The sequence below is a fragment of the Poecilia mexicana genome, unplaced genomic scaffold (genome assembly GCF_051168715.1).
Source record: "Poecilia mexicana isolate PSO_F unplaced genomic scaffold, ASM5116871v1 scaffold_6, whole genome shotgun sequence".
NCBI lineage: Eukaryota > Metazoa > Chordata > Actinopteri > Cyprinodontiformes > Poeciliidae > Poecilia > Poecilia mexicana.
Window position 1 is genome coordinate 24,929,430 of NW_028263375.1, and position 12,856 is coordinate 24,942,285.

A 12,856-nucleotide genomic window follows, 5' to 3' on the forward strand; every position below is an offset into this window, starting at 1 on the left:
ATATCCTTTTACTGCAGAATTCTGTGACATTGACCTTGTCTTTTCTGGTCCACAAATCATATGAAAATCGTTACAACTCATTGTATTAGTCTGCTCTCTGATGTGTTTCACTGCCTGCTTCGTTCTGTTGGAAATGAATTCACATCAAGAGGAAAGATTTGACTGAAGTAAAGCTGACAAGGCAGGACTTAGTAATATAAATACAGATGGATTCATTAGTCGGCCTAATGTATGCGCTCATTATTAAGTCCGTGTTTTTGCTCTAAACTTAGTAACAACTGGGCTTCTTATCCCGTCAGCGCCATCTGGTGGAAAAGGCGACAACTTGCAGTACCCAGGTCAAACAGACAGTGTCACCCTCAGGCCACGTTGAGGCTGAACATGATCTGATGGGAATCTTGAACACGAGTCAAAGCGAGCTCCTTCAGAATAAGAAACAAGAATAAGAAACTACTACTGCACTACTGCAGGCTCTTTAAAAGCAATGAGCGAAAAAAAAAAAAAGTTTGTTTCTGGAGAAGAACAGACAGAGATGAACTGAGCCTGCAGAGATCTAACAAATTCAGGGTTAGTAAGTTACAGATATTTCTAGTTTTGATTTGGCACTAAAAACCTTCTCACATTATAGTTATTTGCTTTTCTATTCATTTGAAAGTACACTCCTTCGATTTTAATTCATGAATCAATCTAAAAGCATAAATATATTCGAAAAAGGTACACAAATATTTCTAAGTAGCTATACAGAAGCCATAGTAAACTAATATGGGATATTCCTAGATGATCCAGATAAAAATAGTATTAATATTGCTGTTATATAACAATATTGATATATCATAAAATAATGGTAGAATAGTATGGAAGGATGGGAGTTTTAAAAAGTGTAAACTTTTTTTCACTCCTTTTCAAACAAGTATGGAAGCTAAAATGACTCATTCTTATGTTTCAAAAACCTTTTTAATGTATTTATATGCGTTTGTGTTTGTTTTGTTTTGATTTTTTTTGTCCGAACATGGGAAGAAAATCTGAGTAATCTTTGACAAATATAAATTCTGACAATCACACAGAAACAACAGTTGTAAATAATCAAACGCCTCATTGTTTAATAATAAGAAATTTCCTCAAAAGCCGCTATTGACTCAAATCCAGCTAAACACGGCAAAACTAAACAGACATTTTGCAGTCCGTTTGTAGTCTCCAACGGGAATGTTGGAAACTACAAAAGGAGAAATAGTCTTCAAGTGGAAGACGATCAAACTGCAAGACGCTACTACGAGTCTACAGAAACACTAAAATGTCACATAGCAGGCTCTTGACAGACTTCCATTTGTTCTCTATATAAAAAAAACAAAAACATAAAGTCCAGACTGAAGTTTTGCAGAGAGAACAGAGACAAAGACCATGACCACTAGAATAATGTTCTTTGGATAGATTCAAACCATCTAAAATTGAATGATTTGAATATGAGAACACGGAACGTGTTTGACATCGATAAAGCCAACTGCGAAGCGCTGAGCGGGAACTGTCAGGGTTTGGGGAATGCTTTGCAGTTTGTTTTATAAAGGTTTTGTTGGCTCTAGTGGCCTTTGTTTGAAAGTAGTTTGACAGGAAAGAGGGAAGACATGCGGCAGATGTCACCAGGCCGGGAATCGAGCCTGCGTCCACTGCCACGAGGACCAAGACCTCAATATGTGGGTTGTGCTTTGCCCCTGCGCCACCACAGCACCCTGATGCTTTGCAGTTTTTGACCAAAACCTTACCAGTAAAAGGACTGAAAGCTAGGAAATTGGAGGGAAAAAGATGGACTGATGAATGCCGGCTAGTGACGTCAAATTGTGATTTTTGCTACAACTCGTCCACATTAGTTTTAGTTTATTTTATATATATATATATGAAAAGCAACTGATCTGGAAGCACTGAGTCTTTCTGTGCAGATCAAATTAAACATAACCATCCCAATGTGGATGTACTCTTAATCAAAGCCCGCCTGAACGTATGGTGAGCTCTACTGGCCTACCCACGACAGGGCAGTTGCTCCACACAGTCACTCCCATTCCCCCCTCCCTCCTGGATGCCATTGTGAATGTGTGCATGGCTCATTGGGCCCTCACGATGAATAGCCTGCACCCATTCACTCAGCGCACAGAAGCTCATTAGAACTCTATAGACGCACAATTGTGAGCCTCACATTAGAAACTTCCTCCTGTGGGACACAGACACCACACACAAAGTGCCAGTTTGCTGCTATGCTAAGCGCATTGTCCGCCTGATTCATAGAACCTGGCCCTCCATTCACAATATTAAGTTTGAGTGGTGGAATATCAATTGCGTGTGCAATGGCCCGGTATCTTTTTAAGAGCTTTTCTGGGCTTGAAAAAGAGAGAGAAAGGGGACGTTAGCCGGTCTGCAGAGTGCTAGCTTTCAACAGATCCATTGTGAGCTGCTTGAATGCAGGGACCCCTGTTTTTTTTTTTTTTTGTTTTTTCCCCCTCCATTCTGGACGAGAGGTGGGCATCAAATAAATTCACATGAACTTGCTTCAGGGTGTTTCTAAAGCCTACTGTTTGGGAATAGCCTAATTATACCTCCCCTGTTCTGGAGAGTTTTATTGGAATCTGGTTAATTACACAGTGGTGAATCTTAATAATGATACGCTCTTAGTTTTGCCTTTTAGCAAAGGCAAGGAGTTCCGTGAGCTGAAATCTAACGAAAATGTTGGGTAGGATAGAGAAGTATGCACGTTAAACATCAACAATGAATGCTACGATGACTAACATCTGTACAACATTCAGAATATTACCGTGAAACGTGACAGGGAGGATTGTCAGAGTGGATGTTTTCAGTTTCACCGCAAGGTAAAAAGTTGAATCCGAGGACGAAGCCTTAAAAATATCTTCACTAGCAGGTTTTCTCTTCCTCTTTTCCCATCATATGACCAAATGATTCATCGCTCACACAAAAGGCTTATGGAGGGCCATCACAGCCGCCGCTCTATTTGTGGAACATGTTACACACACACACACGCACGCACGCACGCACGCACACACACACTCTCCACACAAAAGTGGATGGAGCATGGAGTCTCCTAACACTCACGGTGTAAGGAGGCACAGAGCGCCGTGGTTTCTCCACCAGTCTGAGGAATAAAAACCTCAAATTTGATTACAAGCAACCTTTGGCTCCCCGGCCATTATACAATAGGCCGAGCTGTCTGGGCCAATTTCCATGCTCAGCATGAGGTATCTACACGCGTGGACTGGCTCTATCACACACCCGCCTCCAGACACACATCCGCACACACACGCACACACACACACACACACACACACACGCACACACACCCCCACACACGCACACACACACACACACACACACCAAGGATCATTAGTTGCAGTGTGAAAGGTTGCACAAGCCTCTCGTTGGATGTGTTTATTGCAAAACCTGACAAACGTGTGTGTGTGTGTGTGTGCGCGCATTCTTAAATAACCAATTTATTTTAAAGTTGCGGCACATTTAAAGGTTAAAGCTACTAGCCAGCCATTTCCATAAAATCAAACTCAGTTTGGACATAGTTTCCCATATTATACAAAGTTTTTGTGACTCTAATTTAATACAAAAAATAAAGTATAAACACAGAAATTTTTTTGCTACATTTCTATTTCTTTCCTACTCATTTGCATGCTTTAATTAAAGTGTGCCTCCCTGACGTGTATTTACGTATTTTGCTGCAGGACCATGTCAGACCTGTATATGAGACGACACCATGGAAGCATGGATTCCTGGAAAATTTAGCAACGGTAAAACACAACAAAGTGGTTTGTGAAGAGGATCAGGGCAAATGTCAATGAAAAAAAAAACAACAACTTCAGCAACAGTTTCAAGACAGGTTATTAAGCTTTTCTGCAGAAACACTGCCTCAATCTGCTATGTCAGCTGAAAGCTATAACCAGGCAGACACACTTGTAATGAGGCGACTTCTATCAGCTACCACCAGATGCAACACAACCTGCATCATTACCCCCGTTCTCAGGAACGGGGGTAATGATCAGCACATCCTCACAAAGCCTCAAATTCATGTATCTAAAACTAAGGCCTAAAAATATTTTCAATTCATTCTTAAAAAGTACGTTGGCCTTAAAAACGTTAATCACAGGTCGTAAATTTTGCCGAGACTATTATAGCTCATATGTTAGTAGTTTTTTTTTGCTTTTTTTTTCTCATGGGACTTTTCTGTCAGTCAAAAGTTTGAGTCACATACAGACATCTTCACTGTGTGACTCAAGGTGGTTGTGGCTACCGGGAACCAGTTGCTAATACACCCTTACTAGCTAGCTACTTAGCAAGATTAAAGCTAGCTAGCTGTTCTTCTCTCCCCCATGGGTACGTGCAGATTTATTGCCAGTCGGCTGGAAGTTGTTCGTCTTAGCCATTGGTTCACTTTTGTTGCCAACTCATACAATTTATTTATTTGAGATTTTCTCTTGTACATTTCTATTGCGATGCTGGTCTTAAATTCCATTCATAATGGTTTTTAAAAGTCTTAAATTTGAGTTGGTTTAATGCTCCAACAACAAATGGAAAATATTTCTTAAAAATCCAATCGTTTTGCAAATAATGTGATGTTATATAAGGTACAAGGCTAGCGTACCATTTACTCAATTAACAAGTGGTGAATACAGCGGTGATATACTAAACAGGTGGAAACACTGAAAAAAACTAACACATTTGTTTAAGTTTCATCATCAGTGTTTGCTTCTGCTTCTCCATCTATGACAGCGTTCACAAATACAACTTGAGCCCTTCACAATCTAAACATATCTAAAGTTCACCGTAATCGTTAATGATAGCTAAACAGTGTTTCCTGGGAAGTCATCAACAAAACTACTCACAAAACAATCTTTTGGATTTCGAGGATGAACAGTGAGTCCAAAAAGTGTCCACACCTCAAACACCTGTTGATCGTCTTGCTTTTGGCAAGTAAACTAATGAGAGCACAGCAAATCAACATGTGGCATCTACATCATCCATTTAGAGAAATAAGCATCTGTCTGTCCACCTTTCCATCCAGTCTACACCATGGACAATTCACTGATTGAATACAATTAAGGTTCAGCTATCACTGTGGATTTTTTTTCTAACTTTTTGCTCATTTGTATCTTTCACAGAAGGCCACAGTTTAGAGGAAGACAAAAAGCCAAAACTGGACTGAAACATAAAGGTAAAAATCAGGAGAAGGGCACAAAACAATCCAATGCATTGCATATAAATCATAATGCAGTGAAGGCAACCATTGATAACTCGAGAAAACATGGGACAACATGGACATTCGAAAAAACCCAACATTTCGCCAAAATTTATTTAAGATAATGAAATTAGGAAGCGAGGATGACAGGATCACTAATGAAGCTGCAGAAATTTCTACCAAGCCCTGGTTGTGTCCTACATGTGACAATATTCTCCTGTGTTTTCTATGTTTAGAAAACACATAAGACTTGATTCATCCAAAGAAAACACGAAAGCATGACCAGTTCAAAATACCAGACAATTTTGAACAAACATTTTAATTTTTGGCTAAAAAGCTAAAGACAGGGTGGACTTTTGAGAGGCTTAACGAAAAGAACGTCAATGTCTGACTTCAGATTTCAGACTGACTCTATGTGATACTTTAATGAGAAGGTATATTTTCATTGTCAGTGGGCATTTGTTATTGAAAGAAATAAACTACTGGTTATTTTTCTATGAAAGGGAAGAACTAAACAAAAGCCTAAACTGAAAACAAAAAAATCTATAATAATAATAAAACAATACATTTCATAGATATGTTTATATCTTAAATAGCAACTTGAACATACACATTGAAAAAATGTAATTTCTAAACTAAATGCTGTAACTGAGAGAAAACTACCAATCACAGAATGTGTCAAGCATTATATAACCGCAAACATTTGACCCATTTCAGATACATTTCTCAACCAAGAAAACCCCCACAAAGCAAAGTGTCTGAAATTACGTCGAAAAAGGACACAGAGTGCATTTCCAGTGAACTGCTGAGAAGCTTTGGGCACAATGGGGCTCTGAGGGAGGCTGGAGAATAGAGAAAACTATTTACTACTGCAGAGGACTGTTTGGTTCATGTTAAACTTCGGCCAGCACCTCATTGTCTCCGGTGTCTATCATTTAATAGGCTATTTGACATAATGAATGAGGCAGACCCACCTTCTGCCACTCCAGAAAGGCCCCAGCCTTATCTGAATTGAGAAACACATTAGAGCCTCTCAGCCAATCACATCACAGCCCTGGAGCAAAGTACAGGCCCGAAAGAAGAAGGCCAGAGAACTTTTGTCTTCCTCAGAGTTTAATGAAGTTGGCCCGGGTCACCCAGGACGGGATTAAAACGGGATCCAGAGTCACCGAACTGCGACTGCTGAGGAGGGAACCGGAGTGAAGGATGGTCTCGGTTCAGAGCTGCAGCAGAAGGAACATGGCTGCAACTTTACCAGGGTTTGGAAGCTCTGGGAAGAGCTTTCTGATCGACAATCTTTTGAAATCACAAAGTCCTCCTGTCCATCCGGAGGGAACAGCGTGTGGACACCTGAGACAAGCCGCATGTGAACGTCCCAGGAGACCCTGGGGCCAGGAGCGAGGAGCCCATCACAGCCTGAGCCCTCCACAGGGGAAAATTATGGGCGGTCCACTTCTACCTTGCTCAGGTATTATTGTTATTTCTGACTGATTAAAGCAATGTATGTTTGCTTCAAGCCATTTTACATAAAGATTTTTATAAAACATTTTTTTTAATCATCATTATCTATTCTAAATATTACTTTTACAAATAGGGATTGTTGGACAACTCAAATATTTGCATTTAAACTAATTTCCAAAAGAGACGGAAGAATGGTGATGCATTAGAAACAGCCGTGATTCTGAGTTGGACCCGAACAGCCACATCGGCTCAAGAGTTTTTCTGATCTGCTAATAAGAATGGCGACATGTTGATGTAAACACAAATATAATTAATAATTTAAAAAAAGGACGAAAAAACTCAAACATGTTCTGATCCATGTTGCGCCGAAGTTCATTCACGATGGACTGAATGGCAAAGAAAAACTAATCTGTGGTTTAATTTTTCATCAGTTCAAACCACAGATTAATTTCAGGCAACAAATCCTTGGTGTAAAAATGCGTGCCTGTGCTCAGTTTCATATCGGTTTGTTGTTCAAAACGACAGCATGGAGATGTCAGCGCATGGTTAGTTTTCATGCATGCGATGGCGCCTGCAACACAGAACTCTTACGGTTATTGTTAGTTCTTGTAAAGATGTGTGAAAATCCTTAAAAATTCTTATTATTCTTAGTAGAATAACTTGACAGTGAATGTTTTATTGGGAAAAAAAACAACTTAATTTGAGCACATTTGTGAAGCTAATAATAATCTCATCTTAAAAATAATTGTTGTTGCCAATATTGCAGGGTTTTTTTTTTTTTTTTTTTACAAAATTTTACTATTAGCTGACTGGGATGACAAAGAACCTGTGATGCAACGTTTTCTTTATGCAAAAAACAAAAACAAAGGAAAACTGGCCTTTCACATTCTTGCAATCCTTTGGAGGAACATTTTACAAAAAGGAGAACATAAGGAACCGATAAAAACGGTTTAGTTTGACAAATGACTTTCACTCTTTGCCACAACTTTGCTGAAGACTCTTGAAAAGGAAACTAATTTGATTTTTAGTTCCACAAAGCGAGACTGTAAACGTCCTGTCCTGTTTTGTTTTTTTTTCCATCCGGAAATAATCCATTCGTCCATTATCTTACGCTTATCCCCAGTGGGGTAACGAGGGGAGCTGGTAAACGGGTTACACCTCGGACAGGACGCCAGTCCATCCAGTCCAGAAATATTATTTTATTATAAATTGTAAACCTCAACCTATAGATTAATTTTTGCTACTGTTTAGGTTTATATAATGTTCAAATGGTATGTACCATCATTATGCTTTCACCTTTACAATTTAACAATTCAAAGCTTAATTTTGGCTGCAGTAGCAGGAAATTTGTGGTAACATCCTGTTTCCACAAATTTCTTTCAGTTTTTTAGTTTGTCCTCAACTGATCTCAAACCTTAGGATTTTGATAAGGCAAAATACTACTGTTGTGCAAGTTTTGGTTGTTTTTAAAATGTGAAAAAAATGAAGGATTAAAGGGACTGATTTTTTTTTTCTTTTTTTATTATTTTTTTTTAGCTTACTTTTGGTAATTTAGTTGTCTGGACAGCAATGCCGTAAACTTTTCAGTAAAATTTTATAGCACTTCCTCTGGGGGAATTAAAACAAACTTGCTTTATTTCAGAGATATTGTTCGGTGTTTTTCAATTAAATAAGATTGGAACATTTAAGGTGGGTTATGACCTTATAACAATCTCAGTTTTCAGAAAATCGGAATCGGAAGGACAGGTTTTTTTTTTTTTTTTTAAAGATGATCAGCAAGAATTTGTGCAACCCTACTATCAGCAGATAAATGGGCCGCATTGAAATGAAGCTAAATTAAAGAGTACAGATTCCTTCAATAAATATAACGGTTGGACTCTTTGAAACGACGTTGCTGTTTTGTGAGCAAACCGAGGTTCAGTTCAGATTTTCTTTACCGCATCTTCGTCATTGTGTGCAGCATCCAGATAAACTCGTTTTAAAACTTTTTAAATCCTGCTAAGTCTGAATGAGGCGTAGTTTAGACAGGAATCTTTTCTTGCAGCTTAAGAAGATCGACAGACATCTACCTTGGCTAGTTGGATGCTAACGAACAGCTGTTTAAAGAGGGATGTGAGGAAAAAGGGTTACTTTGTCACATTATGTTCATACCAAAAGCAAACATGTCTAGGATGGTCTTTATGTGTTAAGATATAAAAATAAGACAGAATCTTGATTTTCTTTTTTATTTTTGGAGGGGTGAGGGATTTATTTATTTTTTTTTAAATTTGAACATAATATTATACTTAATTTGTAAAATATTCAGGAAAGGTAAACGTTTATGCCATTGTCTATGACTGTGACGTGTCCAACATACACATCAAACCCCCACATTAAGAGCTACAGCAGTTGCTCCTTCCCAATTCTCAGTTTCTTTTTAAGTGCAACCATTTTAGATTTGCAAGACTGAAACAATTCAACACAACAAACCTTTTAGAAACTTAGATCACACGTCGCTCATGACTGCATCTGTGTTTGCAGGTGTCCTGAGCGGCGTCTTCCTGCAGAGCCCGCCGTATCTGCTGGCATGCTGCGGTGGGTCCAGCCCTCCTCCCGTCTTCTCCAGTGAGTTTTCTATGCCTCATCAGCAATGCCTCAGCTGCTCTCTAAGCATTAAGCAAGTGAGGTCTGCCATGCTTTCCACAGCTAATTACTGATGCAATGCCAGAGAGCTAATTCTCTGTTCATCTCTGCACCGCTCTATTCATAACCATTCACGGCTGTTTGGAGCGGGTTTGATGGGGTGGGGTTTAAGAGTCCCAAAGGGTCAGCGTTTTGTAGCGACAAATACACTTGTTTACCACTGCGTACGTGCAGAAATAGTGAACAATTTGTCTCCGTTATATTTAGACAATAATGTGACAGGAGTTCTTACTGCTTAATAAGACATACAATGTCATTTTTCTTTTACTTTTAATGAGACTTCACCTTCAGGATCAATTAAATTTGATAGGTACAAATACAAATCAAATGTCGCCATTTCATCTCGGTAGAAAATGCGTTTTTGTGCTTCAACTGCTGCTATCCCGTACCTCCCATAAATTGACACAGAACCGATTAAGTCAAACGCTCGTCCTCTTTAGCCATTGTTCCTCGGCAATTGGAAGTTATTAGTTGCAGCGATTCATGGTGGCTGTCAGGTGTTGTGGAGAAAAGCACAAATCAGGGAGAGCCTTCATCCCACAAGTCGCCAGAGTCTTCTTAGTGGGGTGACACTTTCCCACAGTGCCCGGCAACAAAACAATGCCAATGGCGGCCGTGACCAATCGGCACTTTCACTCCACCATCCACACGCGACCTCGCTGCAATTTTTCACCGCCGCAATGAACTCCGCTGAGCGTGAAAAAAAAAAAAAAAAAAACTCAGCCATTCCTCTGCAGGAGAGGGCCGGGCGAGGAACATCCCCCGCCCATTGTATGGCTAAAGAGCTTGGCTCACAGACCCCCCCTCTTTTCTGCTGTCCTTCAACGCTCATTCCGGCCCATTGAAGACAACTTGACTGGGACATAAAGCACTCAATGAAAGTGACTTTTATAGACTTATTCGAGCTCATCTTCACATACAAACTGGCTTCGAAGCAACGAGAGAAAAGATTTAGTGTTGGGCCACTGAGCCATCGAGTAATGGCATTTCCATTGTACGGATGCATTGTTGGTGTCCCGCAGGGCTCAATGGTCGGCCCACTAGAAAAAGACACACATTACCCAGGAATGACCCTGTAATCAGCCATTTAGGTAAAAGCTATTGAGGTTCAATTGAGAAGTGAGAAGCATATCCAAACGCGTTTTGTGCTCCCCGGAGGTGGTCTATGTGCAGATTTGTCGTACAGATTAAAAAGGCAATGCTGAATGTATCAGATAAATCGTTTCACTTGACTTTTGTTGTGCGTGAACCTGTGAGTGAGGCACCGTGGGACTGGTTCTTACAGGTCAACAAATCTCTCTTTTTCTTTGCAGTGGCAATGCTCTGCTCAGTTTACACAACCCAAGTTTGTTAAAGCCAACAGTCGGAAAGAAGGGAGTCGAAATGAGTGATGGCAAAAACGGTTTTTAACTTGGTTTAAAGACAAAGGGACAACAAGGCTGGCATGAATTTGTACTGAGCCCGCTTTACTAAAAATAAAAACCAAGAGCAACCAAAAATGTAATCTAATTGATAAGTAGTATGCAATTATCAATCAATGATAAATAGTAGTAGGTCATTTCAATTTGGTATCAGTATACAGCCTGTCTTTCATACAAAACAATAGTTAAAAACCAAGGCTGCAAACTGGTGAGGGATAAAGTTGTTGATAAAGGGTTATTAAACAATATAATGAGCTTTAAATATCTCATCCAGTTAATTATCCAGTGAATAAAAGACTATGAGTAAACTATAAACCTAACCAAGACCTGACCATCCACAAAAACATACTGGTCAAGAAAGGAGAATATTAATGTTAAGCAGATCCACAGTTTAGTTAGAGAATCTGTTGGTAGCGCAAATACTAGCTGTCCACTATAAAAATGGCCTTTACAGATTGGTGGCATGATTGCTACATTTTTAAAGAGCATCATAGGAAGTCCTGTTTCCAATGTTGGGGGCCAGGAAACATGAAAAAGAAGGAGCTCTGATGAGGGCAAAATTGAACTTAAAAATTCTTTGTGTGGAAAACATGACCATAAGCTCCCTCCTCATGATGAAACACGGTGGTGGCAAAATCATACTGTGGAATTGCTTGTCTTAATAGGGTACAGGCTGGAGTTAATAGCATAACTGTTGGAGATACGTACAGAAAGAAATCTTAGCATAAAACCTTTTAGAGTTTCACCCACAACATGAGCCAAGAGCTAACCTGGAATGGTCAAAGCATATTCATGTGTCAGAAAGGCCTAGTCAAAGACCAGAACGGAATCCAATTGAGAATCTGAGGCAAAATGTGCAAATTGATGTTTACAATATAATGCCTTGGTCTTACTCAGTCACTAAATTTTCCAATGAAACACATTGAAGTGTATTGGTGAGACAAGATGGAAAAGTTCAAAAGACAGAGATGCTATTCAAAGTCTCAAACAACATGCATCTATTGATTTTCAGAAGGAGGAAATGTTCAAATGTGGTCGTCGAATTCAAACCCCAAATCCCGCAGAGGGATCCTCAGGAGGGCTGTTTTCTCCGAAGAGCAAAGAAAGGAACTGGAGAGAACCTTTCGGAGGCAAAAGTACATCAGCAAAATGGACAGGAACAAACTGGCAGCTGATCTTAGCCTGAAGGAATCACAGGTAACAGAGTTGATGTAATCTGAGTTTTTCATTCTACAATCCCAAGAAAAACAAGAGTTAAAGGAGAATATGATGCAAAACCTTATCTTCTTCCAGGTTGGGGTTACTTAATTAATAACCCCACCGTGAGGCAAACTGAAACATTTCTCCGCTTTCTTGCTCCCTCAGGTGAAGATCTGGTTCCAGAACCGTCGTATGAAATGGAGAAACCACAAGGAGAAAGAGGTTCATAGCATCCGCTCCCCGATGGATGAGCTATTGGCCAGAGGCCGTCCACCTCTAGACGAAGTCCAAACGTCCCACAATCATGCGGACAAGAAAACAGACAGCTCAGCGCCACAGAAGAGCGCCAGAGACACATGAATGAGCTGATGCTGAGCAAGTGACTTGATCATGACTACAAAATTCTCTGCAAAGACTCAAATGCTGACGTTACACACAAAGTTGTACAGGCTAACACTGAAAATGCATCTAAAGGTCAAATGAGCTTTGTATACAATTACATAAAATTGTGAAAATCCATTCTAGAAACCTTCTTCTAATTCGTTTTTTTAAGCCAGTTCCATGTAGGTAATATTTTCCTCAATGTCTTGAATGGATGGATAAGTTGTAAATTAAATGTTTTATTAAATCGTCACATTGTAAATAACATGATATACTTTTCTACTACACCATATTATTAGGGACTAATGTTGACTGTAGTATACAGGTATTGGTGAGTCCTCCACCTCTTTAGTTTAGTACTTTCCTCAAAATCTATCTGTATTTTATCATAAAAAAATGATGAATGCATGGAAAAATTTGGTGGAAATTGCTGTATAAGTGTACGATGGTGTTTTATAAAACACACAAAATG

The 12,856-nt window shown here is 39.4% G+C and overlaps 1 protein-coding gene across 1 annotated transcript; it reads left to right on the forward strand.

Moving 5' to 3' along the window:
- The first annotated feature begins 5,140 nt into the window (after positions 1–5,140).
- Positions 5,141–12,633, forward strand: dbx2 (developing brain homeobox 2). Its single transcript, XM_015007188.2, is given in 5 exon segments — positions 5,141–6,707; positions 9,221–9,304; positions 11,816–12,000; positions 12,169–12,334; positions 12,337–12,633. Coding segments are annotated over 5 exon segments (747 nt in total). The 5' UTR covers positions 5,141–6,445; the 3' UTR covers positions 12,387–12,633.
- The last annotated feature ends 223 nt before the right edge of the window (positions 12,634–12,856 follow it).